At 36.8% G+C, this 24,419-nt stretch overlaps 1 protein-coding gene across 1 annotated transcript; it reads right to left on the bottom strand.

The window, feature by feature from the left end:
* Positions 1-18,305: 18,305 nt before the first annotated feature.
* Positions 18,306-24,157, bottom strand: LOC149185554 (uncharacterized). Its single transcript, XM_089409080.1, has 5 exons — positions 22,799-24,157; positions 20,855-22,271; positions 20,040-20,386; positions 19,403-19,952; positions 18,306-19,099 (listed from the first exon to the last, which is right to left on the bottom strand). Exons 1-5 carry the CDS (start codon positions 24,155-24,157, stop codon positions 18,306-18,308), a joined length of 4,467 nt encoding a protein of 1,488 aa, XP_089265206.1.
* Positions 24,158-24,419: the final 262 nt, after the last annotated feature.

The raw sequence follows: 24,419 nt of genomic DNA, 5'->3' as shown, positions 1-24,419 counted from the left end.
GTATGTATTGAGTCTTTTGGTGATAGGAAGGTCCCTTATGGTGTATAAGTCTTGGTTCTTGTTGAAGAACATCTTTTGCAGATCTGGCCTACAGTCAGGGGGAGCATGATTCAGCACAGCCAAGCAGAGGTATCAGCATGTCCTCAGGGGGAGCACAACCCTTTGCCCTTGATGACAAAGGGGGAGAATGATTCTAAGGATCTGAAGGTTACCATCAAGTCCAAAGGGGGAGATTGTTGGCATTTTGGCACAGGTGTGGTGTTATGATACAGGTGTTGTCCTTGATGGCAACTTTCTTTGATGACAGATCTCCGTTCAGACTACAGAATGAAGAGAAATCTCATATACGCAGGTTAATTAAGTCCAAGTTGCGTATACACGCTGGTATCTGCATACTAAGTCGCGTATACGCAGGAGATCTATATACGAAGGCGCGTATACACACAGATGCATGAACAGAAAAGGGCGTATATGTCGGGAAGTTTCCTTTTGGTCCGTGGTAGTTAGTCCTCGGTACTTGAGCCTATGTCTTTGGACCAAAGTATCTCGACAGACGTGTTGATCCCTAGTTTTTAAGTTGATGGTATTGGATCTCTATGGTTTTGGCTCTTGGTATTGAGCAAGGCCTAAGGCTATATAAGGAGAAGAAGATCATTAGGCAATGATATCTTTGAAAAGGCTTGAATATCTGAAGAAAACGAGATCTGGTATGCAGGTTCTGGGTTGCTTGATCTAAGCTAAGGAGAGATCACTTCGGTTGATGGAAGACTAGATCTAAGGATAGATCGGGATCTAATGATTTGAAATGCACTATTATGATATGGTTGATTATGCGTATTTCTAGATCTGCATACTGACGCAATGTTATGTTCTGGGTCTAACTGATGTCTGGTACAGCTGCAAGTTGAGAGAATTTATTTTTAGATCTGTACGCAGGTTGTCTTCGGTAAAAGCGCGTGTATACGCGGGTTGCTCTCATTGAAGTAGCGTATATCTTTTGAAGCTTGATTTTTTGGGTTGCAGCTGGGTCTGACTGTTATTGCAGAGTTCTGTAGTCTGCTCTATGTTCTGGTGACTGGGTTTGACAGAGTTTCAGTGGTTCAGGGATTCAAAGATTGATGATGCTAGTCTTGGTTGTTTTATGCTTCAATGATTTGTTGTGAAAGTTGAATGAATTGTGGTCTTCAGATTGTAATGTTGTGCTTCAGGAATATCCAGTCTGAAAATGTATGAAAGGTGGTACCTGAAAGAAAGAAGATTGTAGGCCAGCACCTACGTACTAGTATCTTGGCTAGTACAAGAGCAAAGGGGGTTGGAGCTCCCTTCCAAGGAAGTTTGGAGAACGAGAGAAGGTTGTAGCCTTCTGCAGGTTGTAGCCTGCGTACTGGTATAAGGCTGCACCAGTACAAAAAGATTGTAAACTGAAGTTTCATATTAAAGAAAGATAGAGACGACTTGCAGCAGGTGGTTTTCACCCACATTGGGTTTCCACCTTATATCATGGTGTTCATGTGTGTGGTTTTTGTGTGATTTGTTCTGCTGCATCTGTTTACTCTTAATATGGTGAATAATGTCCTCATGCACTTAACTGAAGATAAACTAACTAAATTATAAGATTTCTGGTTATACGTTGTTTTCTTTAGACACAGTTGTGTGTACACACTGGTTCACTTAACGAAAGTAGCGTATATGTTTCTGAGCATTGAAAAAGTTTTATAGTTCTGATAATACTGATTCAGCCCCCCTCTCAGTATTATTTCCAACAATTCATTCATACCAACTTAAGGAAGATTCATTACAATATACATCAGGCGTAAACCCCTTCAACCGATACATAAAATACCATAGCCACAAGATTCCTTAGACCTCTGACCAAGTCTAGCTCTGGCCATTTCACAATTGCTCAGGTCCTCAGGACCCTATTCTTCTACACTTCTGACCCCCTGCTAGATCCCAACCCCCTCTCCCATGTTGTCTTTTGCTTTTATCTTCTCTTTCGTTGTCCCCACTGCTAGTTCTGTTCGATTGTCTTTGCCCTCAGCTTCTTTCCACTCTCATCCTTGTCTGCTCGGTCATTCCCGCTTGCTCTTGACACCTTTCCACAACTACCCATCTACTGTATGCTCTTGCTTCCATACCCATATTTCATCTCTATAGCTCAACCATTGCTTCTGCCACCTATTCTCTGCCTTGATTCTCTCAAAACTTCAAAATTCAAAATGAAGGCCCCAACAACATCAAGTTGTTCTACATTCAGATTTACAACAAATGGGTGGAAAGTCTCTATATCTTTTTGGGCTGAAATACCATCCTCTCTAGTGAACTTTGGCATACTTTTAAGGAAATCGTGTGTCATACCATTCAGACGCTAAGGGAAGTTAAGTGGAGCATATTTATTAAGTAGGAAACCAGGGACAACCATGTTTGGTAATGAAGATGGTAGAAGATTTACCACAAGGCCTGGTTGAGGTGTTGTATGGATTATGGTTGTATGGAGCTCAAAAGAAGTGCTAGAAAATCTCTGAGTGGGACTATTTATGAGGATATATTTGAATTATTCAGGTTCTAGATAGGTAGGGAATATGAGAGGAGGAAAACTAACAGAAGCTTCTTCAGATTTGACTTTGGAGTAAAATGAGTCAAACAGTTGGTAATGTTCTTATGAATATTCCAAAGCTCTGAAGGAGGACTCAGAGCATATTATCTCATATTTTTGAGAGCTGGAAGTCGAAACATAGACATAAACAATATAGATAATCCCAAGTATAAATGTCCAAGTCTAGTGGCCCACACATAGTAAATTCATCTCAATTTATCGTTGTAGTAAATGTTGGGAGGAGGGAAGTAAGGAAGGAATTCAACACACAGGGTTGGACAAACCCAAAATCCTAAGGAATAAATCCCAGCAGAATTGTGAAAGAATAAGGAAATGGAATGCAAAAATTACGGAGCACATTTTAAGGTTTCCAGCTCAATATTTTATGGGTACATTCTGCTACAATATAACATAGTAAATTTGTAATCTCCCAAGTATTGTCTGCTACGATATAACATACGTAAATCCATGATTTATAAGTGAATTGAGTAGCTACTACTTACACAATTTCTGAGGAAGAGAAACACATATGAAATGAGATACAGATGAAGAACACATACTACACATTACTATGCTTGGAATCACCAGATCTTCCTCATTAATCTTCAAGAATGGAGTCCATAACATAGGTTCAACACTGTTTAAATTTGTATAGCAATTACCACCTCATGAACAAGCAATTGAACCAAAACTTGGAACCTCTTTCTCTACAAATAGAACTCAGAATCTCTGAAAAGGTAGAATTTTGACCCTGAAAATAGAATTTCATAACCTTTCTAATGAGTTTCTTCCCTATTTTTATAGGGAGAACCAAGGCAAAACAACTTAGAAAATATCTCTAAATTTTACAGTTGTCTGAACAGCATAGTTTTGCAAGCATTCGAATGGCCTATCTATCCTAATGATTACAAAAAAAACTTCGATTATTTTCTTGAAAAATGGAAAAAATAATCAAAACAAGAAAACATGAGAAATGGGAGGTGTCATGATGGACATAGAAAAATATCTCCATGTAGGTTCTTTTGATTTCCTTTGTTCAGACCATGCCTCTACCACGGTATTCCTCAACGGTTATTGGTCAATTCACCTGTCGCTTTCTTCCTTCAACACCCTCTTGGAGCTAGCCATGATTAGGTGTGGTGGCATTGAAGATGCCCTATGACATAGTTTCCGACCCATCCACCCCTTTATTACCTTTGTGGTACACTATGAGAGCCCAAAACATATGTTAACATTTCCATGGTGCCATGATCGTTTCTCCTATATGGGACTGGGTGCCATGACCGTAGGCTCAACGTTTGGGTGCTAAAGCCTTCGGGCTTCTGTCGGGGGCCTATCTTCCTTTGTATTCTTGCTTCGCCCTTGGTCCTTTAGGTCCTCGTGATGAAACGCCATTCAACATCGAAGCCCCTTTCATCGGAACTTTTTAAAAGAGATTTGCATAGGAGTTCCAATATTCACTTTCCAATATGGTTCATAACAATTAATGCTCAGCCCCACTCTATGTCATTGGTTCTCTTGGGTTTCCACGTTAGGGTGCCAATCATACATCAGATCCCCCTCATTAAAAGTTATTCAAATTTGAAAATAAAACAAAGTTACGATGTATCCTTCTTCTAATGAGCTCTATGGCACTTGGGTGCTTGACCTTCATTCGCACCCTTGGTTATTTGGGCCCTCAAAACCAAATGAGAACAAAAAATCGGAAGCCCCTCTCATCAGAACTTATTCAAAAATAAATTGCACATGATTTTCAATATTCACCTATCGATGTGGCTTATATCACCTAGGTGCTAAATCTTCTCTCCTCTCTAGCTTCTTTGGATCTCTCAAGACCATGTGCGAGTCCGCATCGGAAGCCCTTCTCATTGATACCTTTTCAAAAAATTCAATTTCAAAGGGGTTTTGAAAACTCTGACCTTTAATATTCTACTTAGCACCTGGGTGCTTTGCCCCTTCTATGCCATTTTTCCTCTGACTCCTCATGACCAAATGCCACTTAACATTAGATCCCTCTTCATTAGATCAAAATTTTTTATAAAACAATTTAAATAGGGGTTACGAACTCTCTTTCCTCCAAAATGTTGACCTCTGAAATGATTCCACATTGATGTCATCATCTCCATGTGGCACCTCCCTAGTGGTGCCTTGTGTCACCGAGATTTACCCCATTAGGCAATCGAAAACACCTAAACTGACTACCATGTGTCCACTGTGCAACCACATCATGCTAACATCTTTTGCCTCATCAGCTTCTCAGAGCCAATTATCTGCTACCATGTGTCTCCTTTGGAGGAGAGAGAAAGAGGCCCTCAGGTCCTTTTGTTTTCAACGATTTCCTTTGTACTTCATTTTCTTGGCAACTTCGAGGTTTTTTTAAATAATATTAATTTTTAGGGAGTTACGAAACTCTGATATTTCGACACCATTCTGCTACGAGGTCCAACCTTTCAATGTTCTGATATAGCTACCCTCTGGACTGCCTGCTACGTTATTCACTGCTTCAACATATCCTTGTGGGTCCCTTTTAAATTAAATATTGCAACCCCTCTGTTCCAGCCTCTGATATCTCGATATGCCTTCTGCTCTGATGTTCTGATATCGAGTCCCAATGGTCAGCCTTTCTTTCTCATTTCGGCCTCTAAATTTTGGAATTTCCTCTTGGAATTACAACCTCTTAATTTTGACACTTCTTCTTGGATTTCAGTCTCTAAAGTTTCAGTTTTTCCTTTGATTTCGACCTCCGATTTTCGGCCTTCCTTGTGATTTCAGCCTCCAAAATTTCGGCTCTCTTTTATGGCTCTTATACTTAGGCTCTCCCTTTTGGTTTTCCCTTTGGAACACCAATATTGCACCCATCCTTCCCTTTACTAGGGCTGAAAAATAGGTCCATTTGACATAACTATAATATGGCATGATAGGTGACAACATCGTCTCCAATTGGTGACAATGTATTGCAAGCAATGCATTGAGAACTTGCATATTAGTGCCTTCTATCCATTGGGCATGGATTCATTTTATTCAAGTACATAAAAAAGAAAAAACAGAAACATTAAGAACTTAAAGCATTACTAGTATGTATAATGGCTCACTGGTATATACAATGGGTGAAAATGGACCTCTTCAATTTTAGAAATAAAGCTTGAGAAATTGCCAATTCATAGGCAGTTCAAGCACCTCACCATCCAAATTTTCTAGTAGGAAAGTGTTGCTTCCCTTGGTCAAATTTGAAGGAAGAAAGCATGATATAGTAGATGAACACTATACTTGATATTCTTAGAAAGCACTAATTACTGTTAAGAAATAACATATTTAATTTAGTGGGAATTGTTTGATAACTTGGATTTAGATTTGTTCAACCTTTACTACACTTCTTATATGAAAGAAATCTAGATTTAAAGTATGTATGAATATAAATATTTGTGAAATTTATATGTGTGCAAGTCATATTAATAAATGAACTAGTCTTATAGTGTTGGTTCAATTGAATGCAAAACAATAACACTCTCCAACTAGTCACACATAAGTGTTTGACATTATCTTAATTTTAGGCTAGAGTTGTGGGTAGGATAATTAGTATAGTGGGATTTTCATATTTACTTAAAGTGCTAATTTGTAACAATCCTTGTTATTAATATAAATTCTACTTGTCAGTTGTTATTATAGCTCCTTGTCTAATTAAGCAAACTATAGTGCCTTGTCTCTACAACATATACACTATTTATCCCACCCAAGTATTAGAGTGCCCCTTTATGTGTATAAGTAAGTTAGGAAAGAGTGTAAACCCTAAACCCTAAACTTTAAAGCATTTAGAGTTGTTAGAATGCTTGAAGCTACTAGAGATATACTTAATAATTTTGTGGATGACCAACAAATGAAAATAGAGGTTTACAACAAAAGTTAATTGAATTTGAGAACATAATGAAAATAATTAAAGCTTGACAACTAAATCCTTAGCTATAGAATATCCATTTGACCAAGAAGATGCACAGAACAGGTAAAGGAAATTATGATATATATATATATATATATATATATATATAATCATCTCTCTTAGCCACATACCCAAAATGGACTATCAATACAACAATATTTTGCCATCATGTAACTCACATGGAATTGAACATAGATTGGGGAAATAACAATTATCCCTCCCAAACAACCCCAATTGAGTTTATATATATCAATTGGCATATTGTTGGTAGGATGTTAGGATACATGATTATTGCATTAAAGCATATAAAGAATTCTACCATTGTTTCAACAATTAATATGTCAAATTGTTTGGAAAATAATCCTGACTCTAACTGAAATACCAAAAACTTACTTTCCATTAAATCAAATATTATACTTATAATACAAGTTAGGAATACATAAAAAGTTTGTCAAAATACCATTATAGCATTAAGAAACAATCATCTAACATTTTAGTCAACAACAACAACAAAAAATGAAGACACATTTCATTAATTAATAACTCCCTAATAATAACTTTAAAGTGGTAAAAAGTAAGAAAACCTTTATTGCTATATTTTAGTCCAAGAAAATTTAATGATATCAATTAATAATTTTTCATACTTAATATGAAATATAATAATCCACTATTGAAGATTACTCCCTCACCTTACATGATTTAGAACATGGAATGGGTGGCGTTGGCATTAAAGAGAAAATTAATTTATTTATTTGTTTATTTAGTTATTCAATTAACTTATTTAAACCTATAACAATTAAACTATTAAAAACATTAAAACTTAGTAATCTGGGAGTTAGTTTGTTGATATATAAATAAGAATTACAATATGCTAGGTTCTAATAACATAACTATCCATGACTAAAATGATCATAATAGCATAACTATCTATGACTATGTCTATTTGATTATTGAATCAATACGAAATCGGATAGCATCTACAAAATATAATTTTGGTATTTTAAAAAAATTGAAATAAATTATAATTTTTTTTATATATATAAATGAATTTTTTTTATCAAAATCCAACTTTTAAAAAGAAAATTTAACTTTTAACATATAAATAATATAAGAAAATATAAAACCATGGTTTAATGGAATACCTCATTAAATTTTATATGTATAATAAAATAAATGTAAATTTTTTTTATTTATTTATTTTTATTTTTTTTAACTGGGAGGGGCTAGTTCCCAGAAGAAGCATTATGGGCCCTCTTTTTAGTACATATACGTGTCAGACATGCTGACAACTGTCACATCATATTTACATTCACATTACAAACCACATTGTAGCAAATATATGTTGTTGTGCAGCGTCGGGGATCGAAACCTGGTAGGGAACATGGCAACCGACAACCCCAATCATCGTATCATGCAATGGCGTACAAAATAAATGTAAAATTACATTTAAAGGATTATGCATTTTAGATTTAGTTTTAATTGATAATTTTTGAATTTTGTTTATTTAGTAAGCATATAACTTCATGACTACCAAACCATTAAAAACAATGTAACGAGGCAGGTAATTTGCTAATATGTAAATTAAAATTACAATATATCAGCCTCCAATGTGATGCATATCAATGTTGCATAAGTTAACGTGACCATAATGTGTCGCCCTGTCTACCTATGTAAGTACTCACGTTCTTGAAATTGACTAGATGAGTTATTCCTCTTCCGGTTAAAAATAATCAACACTCAGCTTTTTCTACTTTCAAGAATAATGCACATACACTTTTCAAGAATAATGCACATACACTTTTCAAGAGACCAGTTTATTACTCGAAACAAATAGTATAGTGACTAACACACAAGTTATTTTCTCATAGTTTGGCATAGATAAAATGTTGAAAAAGCAACAAACCTGAATTGATGGAGACACATGAATTATTTGAGGCAGCTGGAATTTGTAGTGAAGTGATTAATCCAAAAGGTTATTATTTAATATTTGTGACTGTTCAAAAAGTTATCATCTGATGCTTCTCCCGTAGTAAATTTTTAGCATAATTTTGCATGCCATTTAATATTTGTGACTGTTCAAAAAGTTATCATCTGATGCTTCTCCCGTAGTAAATTTTTAGCATAATTTTGCATGCCACTCTTTTCTTTTAGTGGCTTTGTGACAAATATAGTGTATTCTTATGTGTAGTATATTTTTACTCAAATTATTAACTTTCAATGATTAATAATAACAAATTGTTAATTGTTAATAATAGTAAGTGTTACATAGTAATTAAAGTAAAGTAAAAATACTAGATTTAAGTTATTATTAAAGTTTAGAATTTGGTTTATTTATGTTTTACTGATTTGTAATTTGAGATATTTTATTAATGGTAATTTTTAGTTGCTTGCCTCATAGAGAATTTAATCTTAGCTGCCATAATAATGTATTATTATAGCCATAATGTTTTCGATGAAAAAAATGTCTAAAAAATTTATATTTTAAAACCTAGTTTTTCTTGTGTAAAAAGATATAAATTTTAAAAACTAAGTTGCTTTATTATTTAGCTAGTTATTTGTTGTTTAAATTTATAACAATTTTAAATTATCATTAATAATTTTTATCAATTTCATATATATATATTAATATTATTGTCATATGTTTAAACCTAGTTTTGTATTTGTAATAAACAAAAAAAGATAGGTGGTTTTTATTTTTAAAATAAGTATATAATAATTAAATGAATTTGTTGTAGTTTTTTAAGGTGTTTAAATATTTTGAATATATATTAAATAAAAATTGATGGTTTTAAACCATTTTCATTTAATTGTTAATGAGTTCATCTCATTATATTTGTTTATAAATAGAGTTATTTGATTCCACTAATAAAATTTGTTAATTAATAATATTTAGTATGAAAGTAACTTAAATATTATAAAATAAGTAAGCTTTATTTTAATTAATTAATGGTTAATGAGATTTTTTTTAAATGCAAATTGATGTACCAAACTCAAAAATTAATTTTGTACTAAAGAGAGCCAAGACTTTTGAATTTTGGTGGATAGTCAGTACTAAAAAATTTATACATTTACATTTTTAATCCTAATTATTAAAGTATTAATGGTAGTCACAACTCTTGGTAGGAGTATCTATTTACATCTAGTTCCATCTATTTTTTGTGAAAAAAAATTTGAGTTGTTAATTAATAATATTTATTTTAAAAGTAATTTAAATATTATAAAATTATTAAGTTATAATTTAATTAATTAATGGATAATAAGATTTCAGAAAAATTGTAAATTGATATGTGAAACTGAAAATTTAATTTCCTACAAAAGAGCAAATACTTCATAAATTTTGGTGGGTAGTAATCACTAAATAGTCTGCACATTTACATTTTTACTCCTCCTTATTAAGGTGTTGAAATAAACATAAATAACGATGGGTGTAAAAACTCCTCGTAAGTATTTATTTACATCATGTTCTTGTTAAGATTTTAAAACAATTACAAATTGGTATAAGAAACTGAAAATTAATAGTATACTATAATAATAGTAATATAATAATAATAATAATAATAAGGTACTTTGATTTTGGTAGTCTTGTTAATGAGTATTTTTTTAAGCTCATTGAGAATCTATTTGAACAAAATCAGCCTATTCATTATTCTCTTACAAATGCATTTTTTGTGGTTAATGTATATAGTTTTATCTTAAAGATGTATATAGTTTTATATTGTAAAATGGCCTATAGCATTTTCAAGTCTTTTCCTACAATAATATTGGTTGGATTCTAGATTACTAATATTGATATTTAAAGGAAAAAAATTGAGCTGAAAAGCTTGAGGATTTTCCATTCAAATCATTATTAAAGATTTTTCTATGTGGGGTATGTTGAATTTTGGTTGCCAATGGCTCATCGTTTTCCCTCTTATTCATTTTTATAAACCATTCATTTGAACTTAAGTTGGGGTGGTGTACATCCCATGGCATGCACTCTTATATTTTCTTTTAGGTTGAAAAGAGATTTCATAAATCCCTTCATTTAACCCTAAATTTTTGTTTAGCAAAGATTTTGAGATTGCAGGTGTTGTAGTTTCATGTTTAAATTTTCAATGAATAAGGCTAACACAAATGATCTCATGGAAAAATAAATACTTTGTGTTAAGTAGAATTATGCATGATCTATAATTATTAGCACAAAGCACCATTAAAATCATGTCAATAGATGGAAGCATCAACATACAAGTCTATTAAGGGCGGCAAATGCATGGTCAATAATAAGGGTATCTCCTTGATTTGAAGTGCCTATTAGACTTCACAACATTTGGGATAGGAGTCCCATCCTGCATGTCCGGTGCAACCATGAATGTTTTCTCTTGGATTTCAAGTGAAGAGATGTTAGTGTGATGAAAAGTATGAAATACTTGGAGAATGAGGATGAAATTAAGCTACAAATGAAAAACTTGCAAATATGAGATAAATGAATATAACAACATTAAAAGCAAAAAAAAAAAAACATCTAAGACATACAAGAATAAGAAATTACTAGAGGTTAATTGCAAATTAGTTTACAACTGGTTTTTAGCATTAGTGTGGATTGAAAGAGAAAATATTCTGGCAATTGTATCAGAAATAAGCCATGCATTAGTTCATCAACATATAATTCACATGGTAGTAAACATGCACACATAATTGGAGTACCTAATAGCCATTACAACCAACAAATACATGCACCAAAATCCATGCCAAGAATAAAGAGGAATAAAGAGATTCTCATTGATACTATTGCAAATTAAGAATAAAGAGGAATAAAGAGATTCTCATTGATACTATTGCAAATTCAAGTACATATACAACAGTTCCATCAAAATCCAATAATGAAAAGAAAGTTACTCATATCATATCCAAGACAAGCTCTTTGCCTCACCATAACTTAGTCTACAATAACTAAAAACTAAAATGCTCACACATACCTAAGTATTAATAACTATACTAAAAAAACACAAGTGCCAAATGCCCCTTTACTTAAAAGCATGAAGAGACATTAATGATCCTTCAATTCCCCCCATGAATTTTTTACAACTTCATGACCTTTTGACCCCTATTGACTTTTATAATTCGTATTAACTCTCTCACTACATTGATATTTGATATTCCTATGACAATATAACAAAAGGGAATGTGACGAGTCTTGATTTGGCATCTTGTTGTGGGGATATTTTGCATTTTGTGAGAAAACCTTTGATGCCTTATCTATACCTTGGGGTAACTTTAGCGCTAAATAGATTATGTAATGATTGTCACGGAATAAGATTATATATCCATATTTTAGGTGGGGACCAACTTAAAGACAATCCTTCTAGTAGTGTTTGTATAATGTTGGCTCTCACATCATGTTCTTACTATAGCGAGCCTGTGAACAGGCCTAAAAAGTTAATCAATGAGATAGTCAAGTTTCAAGTTACCTTGGCTCATTCAAGCTTATTTGCAATCTTCAGAAAATTCCTTTTCTCATAGATTTGATTGAAAAGTTTCACCATATCAATGATTCAAATAGATTTTGATTGAAAAGTTTCCCCATACCAATGATTCAATACAATATGGGAATAATAACATGTATTAGGATTGGTTTAATATAATAATTATAGACCCAAACAAAAAAAAAAAAGAAATTATTTGTCCGATTTACAGATGTAACTACAACTTATTCGCTCAATTGGACAGACAAGTTATTCTGTTCAGCAAAAGAAACAAAATCTTTGCCCTGTCTACCAATGTAAGTACTCACGTTCTTGCAAATGACTTGATGAGTTATTCGTCTTCAGCTTAAACAATATCGTAACTCAGCTTTTCCTACTTTAAAAAATAATGCACACACTTTTCAAGAGACAAGTATATTACTCGAAACAAATAGTATAGTGACTAGCACACTAGTTATAGAGTTCAGGCTTCTGTGTTCCATATCAAGATTGTGAGAGACTTTTCAGCGAAAATCACATGGAGTATCATTTGTCAACGCGGTTCGAACCAACTAGTGTGGTTCATCGTCAGGACAAGTTATTTTCTCATAGTTTGGCGTAGATAAAAATGTTGAAAAAGCAACAAACCTGAATTGATGGAAGGACTTGAATCATTTGAGGCAGCTGGAATTTGGAGTGAAGTGATTAATCAAAATTTATTTAATATTTGTGACGGTTAAAAAAGTTTTACTTGTATCGTCTGATCCTTCTCTTGTAGTAAATTTGTAGCATAATTTTGCATGGAACTTTTACTTTTTCAGTGACTTTTTGTCCATGGTAGTGTGTTTTATGTGTAGTATATTTTTTACTCAAACCATTAATGGTCTACAGCTAAGGTTTAGAATCTAATCAATTTATGCTTTACTGATTTGTAAATTGAGGTATTTTGTCAATGATAATTTTTGGTTGCTTGTGATATAGAGAATCTAATCTTATTTAGCGGCCATAATAATGTATTATTATAGTGATAATGTTTTTGTTGAAAAAGTTGTCTAGAAATATTTTCTCTGCAAAATAAAGATAGATATATTCTAGGTAGTTATTTGTTGTTTAAATCTATAACAATTTCAGATTATCATTAATAATTTTTTACGAATTTCTTAAGTAAAATTATATATATATCTATATATATATATATATATATATATATATATAAACCGAGTTGTGTAATAAACAGACAAACAAACAAAATAGATGGTTTTTATTTTTAAAATAAATATATAATAATTAAATGAATTTGTAGTAGTTTTTTAAAGTATTTAAATATTTTGAATATATATTAAATAATAATTAATGGTTTTAATCAATTTTGATTTAATTGTTAATGAGTTTATCTCATTGTATTTCTTTATAAATAGAGTTATTTAATTCCACTAATAAAATTTTAAACATGTTCACCAAAAATATTTGTTAATTTTGAATTTGTTAATTAATAATATTTAGTATGGAAGTAATTTAAATATTATAAAATAATTAAATTATATTTTAATTAATTAATGGTTAATAATATTTTTAAAAAATTGCAAATTGATGTATGAAACTCAAAATTAATTCTCTACTAAAAAGAGAAAAGACTTGCATGAATTTGGTGGATAGTCATCACTAAAACGTTTATACATTTACATTTACATTTCTACTCCTAATTATTAAAGTATTTATTTACATCAGGTTCTTGAGAAAATAATTTTTAACTTGTTAATTAATAATATTTATTATAAAGTAATTTAAATATTATAAAATAATTAAGTTACATTATAATTAATTAATGGTTAATAAGATTTTAAAACAATTGCAAATTGGTATAAGAAAATGAAAAATTAATAGTGTACTATAATAATAGTAATATAATAATAATAATAATAATAATAAGATAATTTGGTTTTGGTAGTCTTGCTAATAACTATTTTTTGAAGCTCATTGAGAATCCATTTGAACAAAATCAATCTATTCATTATTCTCTTACAAATGAATTTTTGGTAGTAAATGTATATAGTTTTATCTTAAGGATGTATATAGTTTTATCTTGTAAAATGACATATACCATTTTCAAATCTTTTCCTACAATAATATTGATTGAATTCTAGATTACTAATGTTGACATTTAAGAAAAAATATTTGAGCTTAAAAACTTGAGGATTTTCCCTTCAAATCATTATTAACCATTTTTCTATGTGTTGTGTGTTGAATTTTGGTTGCCAATAAATAGTTGGTACTTTTCCCTCTTATTCATCTTTATAAATCATTGATTTGAACTTAGGTTAGGGTGGTGGAGTTCCCATGATATGCACTCCTATATTTTCTTTTAGGCTGAAAAGAGATTTCATAAAGCCCTTCATTTAACCCTAAATTTTTGTTTAGCAAAGATTTTGAGCTTGAAGGTGTTGTAGTCATGTTTAAATTTTCATGAATAAAGCTAACACAAATGATCTCATGGAAAAATCAATACTTTGTGTTAAGTAATATTATGCATGATCTATATTTATTAGCACAAAGCACCATTAAAATAATGTCAATAGATGGAAGGGTCAGCATACAATTCTATTAAAGGGGAAAATGCATGGTCAACAATAACGTGATCTCCTTGATTTTAAGTGCTTATTAGACCTCACAACATTTGGGATAGGAGTCACTGTTGGAAATACTGACAGGGGGGTGAATCAATATTTCTTTTTCAACTATTGTTTTATCAATTAATATATTTATATTCAGAACACGAGATGAACAAAAAGTATAAATGCTTTTATTAATATAAGCCTTGCAATAAAATAGATACATTATATAAATGGTTGCAATCAGTTGTCAAGCACCAACTTGGACTTTTGGGAAGCTCCAACCTCCAGAGCACCAACTCTGTTTTGCCAAGGCAACAATCTTGGACTTAGGAGCACCAACTCCCAGGGACTCCAATCCTTCCAATTCCTGAGACACCAGTCCCAAGGACAACAATCCTTCCTACTTTTGAGGCACCAATCTCAAGGACTCCATCCTTCTTATTTCTGAGGTACCAACCCCAAGGACTCCATTCCTTCTTACTTCTGACACACCAACCCCAAGGGTTCCGACCCAATCTTGCCAAGACATGTTTAATATTAATGTTCTGCTCTCAGAACCCTTATTTATTGAGTTCTGTCTGTTTACAGCTTCACTGTAGTCGCCATGCTACAACATCAATGGCAACTAGTCTTCTTATGAAGGAGTCTTTACAACTCTTCATACTATCCACCAGAGTCTGCAATAGCCTTCATGATCTCTCATAATGTCTCCACATAGCTTTAGTGAGTCTACTATTAGCTGCACTAAGCTCTGCATAAGAACCAAATTTCTGTTCAAGCATATGTTCTTACTGTCACAGTAAATACTTCAGCATCACTGCTTCTCTGCTGACTACTTCTCCCTTCAAACAATGTCAGATAAACCTTTATTTATTGCATCCCAGAATTGTTCTACAGACTGCATTATGTACCTGATTAATTCATCACATGGTTGAGTCTTTCACAGGGTAACACGATCAGCAGAGATGCTCATCCTTCGAATGCCTCCTATCTTGTTGGTCCTTCGGCCCTTTTCTGTTCTGCTAGACCCTACAGTTGCCTCTGTTTCTTCCAGCTTTTTCAACCACACCCTCGACTTTCCTTGTTCTCTGTTTTTGTATATTCTTGATGCCTCTGACCGTCGGTTTCCCCTTTTCGCTGGCTCTTCGGCTTCCTCCTTGGTCGTTGTAGTTTCCTCTGCGCTCGCTTGATCCTTCGGCTTCCCTCCTCGGTCGCTGTAATTTCCTCTGCCTATTCGAATTAACAAATGCTTCACGGACACGTTAATTCAGAAGAGCAGGCCGAATTACAAAGGAAATGATGCTTATTAAACAATATCAGAGAGAGCCCCTTTTTTCTTTAATAACGTTCATACATAGGACTTTACTGTTATGGAGAGACTGTACCAATCAGGAAGGCCCCACATGCCATGTCACCATCGCAATCGCAATCGCCATCATTCAAGCCTCCTGAACTATCGAGACCGTTTTTTATGCATTTGGCCTAAAACACCCCGGGCAATACAAATATTGAAATAAATAGGAATATATGGAAAAAACCCGACCAAACCGCTTAAGGCTGGACTTCAAAATCATTACACCCACATATCTAACTTCATCAGGTCCGCTGTATAATCGTAATCGGCAGTCGCGGCTTCCGGAGGTCTTTTATAAGTCGAGCCCATAACATTGCCAATGGCCGATGGTCAATTCCCTGCTGGACGCGATATTATATCAGCTGTTGTTAATGAACCCATCAGGTCTGCGGCAAGGCCTTAAACACTTGCAATATGGTGGATGCGATATGATATTAAGCAGCAGTTGATAACCCCTTCAGGTCCATGTGTAATCGCAATCGCAATTTATAGCTCCATCCCTTTATAACTTTCAATGATCACTTATGACATGGCAGACGCAATATAGCATTAAGTCAAACTATAATGTTGCATTGGGTCCGCAACATATATTGCAATCGGCGCTTTCAAGGGTGACAACGCTTTGTGTATTGTGATATGCGAGTAGTGATAGGTGGATGTGATATAACAATAGACCATTGCATAATTTTGCAGCGGATCCGCAACATATCGCAGTTATATGATATATATATAGATATATATATATATATATATATATATATATATATATATATATACTTATGACATGGCAGACGCAATATAGCATTAAGTCAAACTATAATGTTGCATTGGGTCCGCAACATATCGCAGTTATATATATATATATATATATATATATATAGATATAGATATATCGCAATTCGCATGTTTTAACATGGCAAGGCTTAAAGCCCGAATATATGAAATACACTTAAAATCATGCTTCGGAACACTTTTATATATATAGATATCACACATGTATATTGCAGTTGGGGGTTTCGAGTAGTGGCTCATAGTAGAACCCGCTGATTATATAATATTTTTTTTTTTCGCTAAGTATGATTAATCTATTATTTACAAAAAAGAGTATTGTTACATCGATTGAGCATAGAAATCCATCATGCCTGAGAGATAGGCCGTTTGAGCATGACTAAGTCAAAAACTGGGAGTTGGATGAGATATCCCGCGCAGGGGAATCAGAGAGATACAAACAACTAGTGAACACAACAGAAACTAGACAATAGACCCGACACAAGAACATAGATAGAATTTGACAAACAGAGCCAAAAAGAACCTTTTCCTCCTTTCCACTGGGCTTCAAAAACTGATGGACAGCTGAAACACAAGTTTACTCGTCGGGTGGCTCCTCCACAATCCTGCACCATCCCTCTTCCGGTTCCTGCCTGTCCGGCTGAGCATGAGCAATTGGCACTATATTGACGGCGCTGGCTGGCTGAGATGTCCCGTGTTTCATATCAGTAGAAGGCCTCGGAGAGTTGGGATTTTGATCTTCCTCAGTGTGAGGCAAAGGGGCACTGGGCTCGCCCTCTTCTTGGGCTTCTTCTAAGAAGAGAACAGAGACATGAGCCGTAATCCGAGGGCGATTGAGAGAACAATTGAACGAGAATATAGCTAAGGCAAAGGATGGCGAATTGGAGGAGTCTAGAGAGCTTGGGTCCAGTTATTGACTTGGTCTCAGAATGCTCTCTGTTCCCAGAGGAGGAGGAGCCTGCCCCATGGAGCCAGACCCAGTAGAAGGGCGAGAAGGATTTCCCCGGTCGGAGCCTCTGCGGCTGAGCATGCACTGGCGGGGTCTCGGCATAGCGGACAGAAAAGCTCGAACAACAAAGTTGAAATCTCCTTCAGTGGAAATTCCACGACCAGCAATGAGAATTCCACGAACACCACAGGGGTTGCCGCCAACAGCTGAGGGGAAATTACGCACCGTGAGCCCTATGGAGAGTGGCTGTGCTTCCACTGCCTCAGGCGCAATCCGAAGACAGCAACCGGAGCATGACCCCCCCAAGCCCAATCTGTATCAGAACTCTGAATCGTCCCAAGCAGAATGAAACACAGTAGCATGTTGCTGAAGCTGAAGCTATTAAATACGCGAGTGCCACCCCCTCGGTCCTCACCCGCCATTACTATGGCAATCAAGATCGTTGCAGGCAGAGATCCTCCAGTGCAGGCGAAACTGGACAGCGATTTAATGCCGAGACCAAACAAAAAAACAACCATAATGTTAACCACCTGCGGGTTCATAACCTCCCACATGATATTCTGTCCGGCGAGCATGCTGGACAGGTGCCTTCCATGCTGCGCCCTCCTCCGTCCCATCACAGTTAATGCATTACAGATCACCCGCATCCGGGGGTGTAGCTTCTTCTTGAACCAGCTGATTGCATTCCTGTATTTTATCATTGTTCGAAATTATGTTTATTGGTCCTGTGAGTAAGGCGAGATTGCTTTCTACCCCCACATTGGCTAGGATGTCGGCGACTTTGTTGCCATCCCTCTTAACGTGACTGAAGATTATTGCTCTGTTGTTAAGAAGCTCGAGTTCTATTGCTTCTAATCTGGCCTCCAGTCTCCAACTCGTAGCAATCTTGCTAGCATGAGAACCATTGAGGAGTTGTTTGACCATATTGATAAGGAGCAGAGAGTCTCCCTCTACCTCCAGAGGATGGTAATTGTGTGTTCTTGCTAAGAGGAGACCTTGCCATAAGCCTTCCATTTCCACCGAGTTGTTGGTGTCCCAACCAATATTTCCAAAGTAAATCAGTTGAGGCTTTCCTGCATGATTCCTGAATATTCCACCATAGCCTGCTTTTCCAGGGTTGCCCTTTGAGGCTCCATCAAAATTGAGCTTAAAAGTGTGCTCTGGAGGAGCTGTCCATGAATCTCTTTTTGAATTGATGGTTCTTGGGGCATTGTTGAGAGTTACATTAGGGAGTTGTATATTCCAGTTTTCCCAAATGGCTCTCTCACTGTCGATTGAGGGAAGGTCCTCCTTAGTCCAGGTATGTATCAGCAGAGTTTCTTTGAGGTTTGTGCAGAATCTGCTCCATATGTTTTCTAAAGGAGAACTTTGATCTTTGAATATACGTTTGTTCCTTTCTTTCCAAATTCCCCAAACTAGCAGACCTGGAATTATTTTCCATATATGGTTAAGAATTCCACTCTTGAATGGTTTCTTTTGCCATTGACGCAGAGTATTTATGATGTCCTCTGCCACTCTACATCTTCTCTGACATCTGAAGCTTACCTTCTCCCATAACTGATTGGCCATAGCGCAAGAGTCAAACAAGTGCTGAAGGGTTTCCTCCTGGGCTTTGCAGTTGACACACATTGAGGGACCATGGTAATTTCTTCTCCTTAGCCTATCCCATGTTAGAATTTTCTGATGTCCAACCAGCCAAAGAAAGAGAGATACTTTAGGCCAGATACCTGAATCCCAAATTTTTCCCCAGAGGAGATCGAGGGGAGACGGGTTGGAGTTGATTAATTTGTAAGCTTCGGAAGTTGTAAAGGTTCCTTTTGGCCTATATCCCCATCTTAGTATGTCTTTGCCTTCTGAATGTCGTATGCGTCGATTTTGGAGCTCCCGTTCCAGACTCTCCCTGAAAGGGCGATCCGCATTCCTTATTAACCTGTCACTTTGAATCCATTGCCTGTATCCTTGCGCATTCTCCTGGGTCCAGTGTTGTCTAATTGTTTGCTGCTGTTGCTCCTCCCCAATGTATGATGGAAGAGGGTGGAGAGTGCTACTGAGCTTTGGCATTTGGTTCCAGGCGTCAGTCCAGAATCGTGTTGTTTCACCATTTCTTACTTCCCAAAAGTTGTGGTGTTGTATCAACATGTAATGTTGCTTGGCCGCATTCCATATGAGGGAGCCTTTTGCATTGGGAATAAGTCTTATAAGCTCCTTTTGTGGTCTGTGATTTGCGTATTTGGTTGTCCAGATTGTGGCCCAAGGTTTGTCAGTGTTGGAGAGCCACTACCACCAGAGTTTGGCACACATTATCGCATTGCTTTGATTGGGATCTCGCAATCCAATGCCTCCCTTTTCTTTAGGCATACATACAGTTGTCCAATTTACCAGGGCCCATTTGCGATTGGTAGCTGTGCTCCCCCATAGGAAGTTACGTTGAAGATCCTTTATTCTTTTTATAACCCATTTGGGCGCTGCTAGAATTGAAAACAGGTAGAGCGGCATAGCCTGAAGCACAGCCTTTATGAGCACCACCCGACTAGCAATGTTAAGAGTTCGATGCGTCCAAAGATTGAGATGAGAATCCAGCTTCTCAATTAAGGTGCGCCAGGTGGAATGCTTGATGGCTGAGTCAATGAGGGGGGCTCCAAGATATTTAGAAGGGAGAGAATCAATGGGGAAACCCAAAATGCGGGCTATTGCACGCTGCACCACAGGGGCTGTATGAAAGAAAAAGATTTGAGATTTGGCATTGTTAACGCTGGTGCCCGAGGCTTCAGAGAAGTCGTTGAGAAGAGATTTGAAGAGGGAGGCTTCCTGAACCGAAGGGTAGCCAAACAGCATATTATCATCAACAAACTGCTGATGGGTTATGGCTGGGGTACCATGGATGGAGAGCCCTTTGAGCTGATGGGAGGCGAGAGCAGATTTGATATGCCGTCCTAATCCTTCGGCCATTAAAACAAAAAGGAAGGGGGAAAGAGGATCGCCCTGCCGAATTCCTCTGGAAGGACTGAAGGGTTTAGAGGGAATGCCATTCACAAGTATGGAGAAGAAGGAGGAGGATATAAGACTCATAATCCACCGCACCCACATGGGTGAGAATCCATAAGCATTTAACATTTTTTTCATATAAGTCCAACTTAGTTTATCAAATGCTTTTGAGAGATCAAGCTTCAGTATCATACCTGCCTGTTTGTGATGCTTGAGGGAGTGAATAACTTCATGCGTGAGGATGATTCCATCGAGGATCTGCCGCCCTTCTACATAGCCAGATTGTTCCGGTGATATTAGCAAAGGCAGAAGAGGCTTTAGCCTGTTTGCTACTACTTTAGAGATAACTTTGTAGATGACGTTGCATAGTGCTATAGGGCGAAATTTATTCGGTGTGTTAGAAATCTCTTCCTTTGGGATGAGCGCAATGAAGGTTGCGTTGAGGGCAGGTAAGAGCCAGTGCAGAGCTCTGGATTCCTCCACAACTTGCCAAACCTCGTCTTTTATCATCTCCCAGAACTTGTGATAGAAGGTGGTCGAGAAACCATCTGGTCCCGGGGCTTTGCCCTCTTTGAGCTGGTGCATGGCTATATCCACTTCCTGAGGGAGAATAGGGCGGAGGAGGAGCTCATTATGTTCTTCAGTGATAATTTTTGGAATCTTTTGGATGATTTTTTCGATGGCTGGATTTCTGTTTGCCTTAGGCTCGCTGTGCACCTGTTTGAAATGTTGAAGAAATTCCTCCTCAATTTCTTCATGCTTTTCCACTCTTGTCCCTTCCTGATTCTGAATGAAGGATATGTTGTTGTGCATTCGTCTTTGGACAGTAGTTCTATGGAAGAATTTAGTGTTCCTTTCCCCCTCTTTTAACCATCTTATCCTGGACTTTTGCCTCCATAGGATTTCCTCTTGCTTTCTCCTCTCCTCCAATTGAGTATTTATGCATTGCTCCTGTTCTAAGGTCCAATTGGTGTGTCCCTTGGTGATGATTTGTTGCTGAAGATCTGCCATTTCCTTGTTTAGAGTTTGTTGCCCCTTGAAGATATTTCCAAATGTCTCTTGATTCCATTTCTTAATTTGGGTTTTTAGATATTTGAGTTTCTGTTGAAACTGAAACATTTTAGATCCTTCCGGTGGGCAGAAGGTACTCCACACTGTTTTGACGAAGTCCTTGAAAGCAGGATGTGTAAGCCAACACTCTTCGAAGCGAAAGGGTCGCTTGATTGTGTTGCCGGGCCTTTGCCATTGGAGAGATATGGGCCAATGGTCAGATCCTGAGTAAGGGAGAATGGCGGTTGCTATATCCCCTCCTAGATGTACCGAATTATCTGTGATGAGGAATCTGTCTAACTTTGAGGCGATTTGATACTTCCCGGCTCTGCGGTTGCTCCAAGTATGTATGCCGTTGCAGAATTGCAAGTCGATGAGAGAGTTGTTTTGTATGAAGTCTTTGAAGTGGACATTTTCCTGATCCAGCCTGATTCGCCCACCTTGTTTTTCCTCCAGCTTGGTGATCATATTGAAATCCCCTCCAATGATCCATAGAGGATGCATTCTGCTTAAGCTTAGAGCTTCTATTGTATTGAGTAAGGCTATTTTGTTTCCAGCTTCCTGAGGGAAGTAGACATTAGTAAGGTTTCCATGAATATTAGTACCTATGATGTGGAAGGTAGCTTGTATGATATTGTGGGAGGCATGAAAATCATGGAGAAAGATCATTTGCGGGTTCCACACTATAGCTAGTCCCCCTGATGCTCCTTCTGCGTCCACTGCTACTGATTGGCATCCTGGCCAAGCTCTGGAGAGGATGCTTCCTAGCGTACTGCTATTGCATTTAGTTTCTTGAAGAAAACACATTTGCGGTTTCTCCAACTTTATCATGTTTTTTAGAGTTCGGAGTTTCCCTGGGCTGTTGAGCCCCCTTAAATTCCATGAGGTGAGCTTCATGATTCACTATTGATGAAGGGTTTGTAGTACTTCGTCAATTTTGCATACCTGCCTGAGTCCACCAGGATTTTTCCTACTTCAATTGTTCGTTGGAGCTCCGTTCTTCTCCCTCTCTTTTTGAAGTCTCTTGGGGGGAGGCTACCATCCCAGGAACTGCTTGGTTGGATGCCTAGTTGCTTCTGCTGATATACCTTCGAGAGAACTATTTCCAGCTTGTTGAGTTGCATCTCTGGGATTTGATCGTAGTTTTTCTTTTTGCATGCTTGCTCGAGCTCAAGTAAGTCCAGTCCTTCCATGTCGAAATTTTCAGGATCTTCATCCATAATCTGTGGTTGACTTCTTTCACCAGTGATTTCTTCGAGGGAGATGAGATGGTTCAAAGATCCATCTACTTCCATTTCATTCGATTTTCCTGTACTATCATTTTGATTATCCATGGGGGAAGCCTTTTTGTCCTTTGAGTTGATAGAAACAGGGGTGGAGCTGGAAGGATTGTTAATGTCGGGTGTGGATAGTGGTAACGCACTTGGCTTTGAGCTTAAGGGTTGATCTTCTGAGGTTTGAGCCAGAATCTGAAAACTGTTACTCGTGGAAGGAAGAGATGCAGAGTCTTGATGGGGTTTCCTCCCAGGAGCAGGTTTTTTGTGAGCTCGTTTTCGGTTATGAACTTTGGTAAAGCCTTCTTGGGCTGACATATCAGAGGGGTCAGAGGGGTTAGAAACAGGGGCTTTGATATTTAGCGGGCAATCCCTAAAGAGATGCCCATGAGCATGACACTTGCGACATTGAAACGGAACATGTTCATAGTCCAGAGGTTGGATCCATTCATAGTCGTCATGAGATAGACTTACCGAATCAGGTAGCGCTTTGTCTAGTCGCATGAAGACACAGATGCGGGCGTATGAAGTGTATCTTCGTAGCTTTGTTTCTTCCGCCGCTTTTATGTATTCCCCCAGTCCATTTCCAATATCCTTGAGTATTCCTTCATCCCAATATTCCTCTGGAAGAGAGTACATTCTGATCCAAACAGGGGCCCAGGTGAGGTCTTCCTTGTCCGGGTTGAATCTTGCTATCCATTCTCTCAAGTACAAGCCTGCTGAGTTAAAGAAGTATGGGCCTTGAGTTAAGATTCTGAACTTGTCTTCTAAGCAAAAAAAGATAACAGTAAAAAAACCCTTCGGTCCTAGCTGCAGAGTGATGTCGCCCTTGGGTTTCCACTTTGCCGAGATCCAGCCATGCAGCGCTTTTTCTGTTGGCCACATTCCTATGAACTTTCCTATGAGTGCATGGTCTATCATGTACTGTATTCTCTCATTGATCTTCTGACTGGGCAGTTCTATCTTGGGTCTTTCCTCTGCTATTGGCTTGCAGGTTTTTGAAGTGACCTTGGTTTGTTCCTCTGGCTTGTCTTTCCCTTCTGGGTCTGCATCGTTCTTGTCAGTCGGTATTGTTGTATCTTTCAACTTGTTCTGCTGCGGTGACGTCTTGGTGTTCTTGTCTGCGTGGATCGACCCAAAGATTAGGGATCCCGTGTGCTCTGGCGGCGCCATGTTTGACAGAGGGGAGGGCTTTGAGGCCCCCCCCTGGGGAGGGTCCATGTGCGTCGAATGAATTCCTGAGGCTCTTTGTCAGGCGCTGGAGGTCAGACCCTCGCAGGCTGCAGAGCCGTTCCTGAATGCTATGGCGTAAGATGACTGTCGGAACCCTAGTTGCAGAGCTCGACCTTCCTTTTCCCTTATCGTTGCCAATCAGGTTGATTATATAATATTGCATATATATATATATATATATATATATATATATATATATATA

Source organism: Pinus tabuliformis, chromosome 3_1 (genome assembly GCF_031772625.1).
Source record: "Pinus tabuliformis cultivar Carrire ecotype Pingquan chromosome 3_1, CPIR1, whole genome shotgun sequence".
Lineage (NCBI taxonomy): Eukaryota > Viridiplantae > Streptophyta > Pinopsida > Pinales > Pinaceae > Pinus > Pinus tabuliformis.
The sequence above is the reverse complement of the archived record's forward strand: the minus strand, read 5'-3'. Positions and strand labels throughout refer to the sequence as shown.

Bases quoted from the DNA above. Each gene is read 5' to 3' on its own strand.
- LOC149185554 (XM_089409080.1), bottom strand. From the start codon at position 24,157: ATGGCGCCGCCAGAGCACACGGGATCCCTAATCTTTGGGTCGATCCAC. The intron at 22,272-22,798 runs GTATATCAGCAG...TACTTCCCTCAG, and splicing joins TGGAAATAGTTCTCTCGAAG to GAAGCTGGAAACAAAATAGC. The intron at 20,387-20,854 runs GTATGATACTGA...TCTTTCATACAG, and splicing joins CAAGCATCACAAACAGGCAG to CCCCTGTGGTGCAGCGTGCA.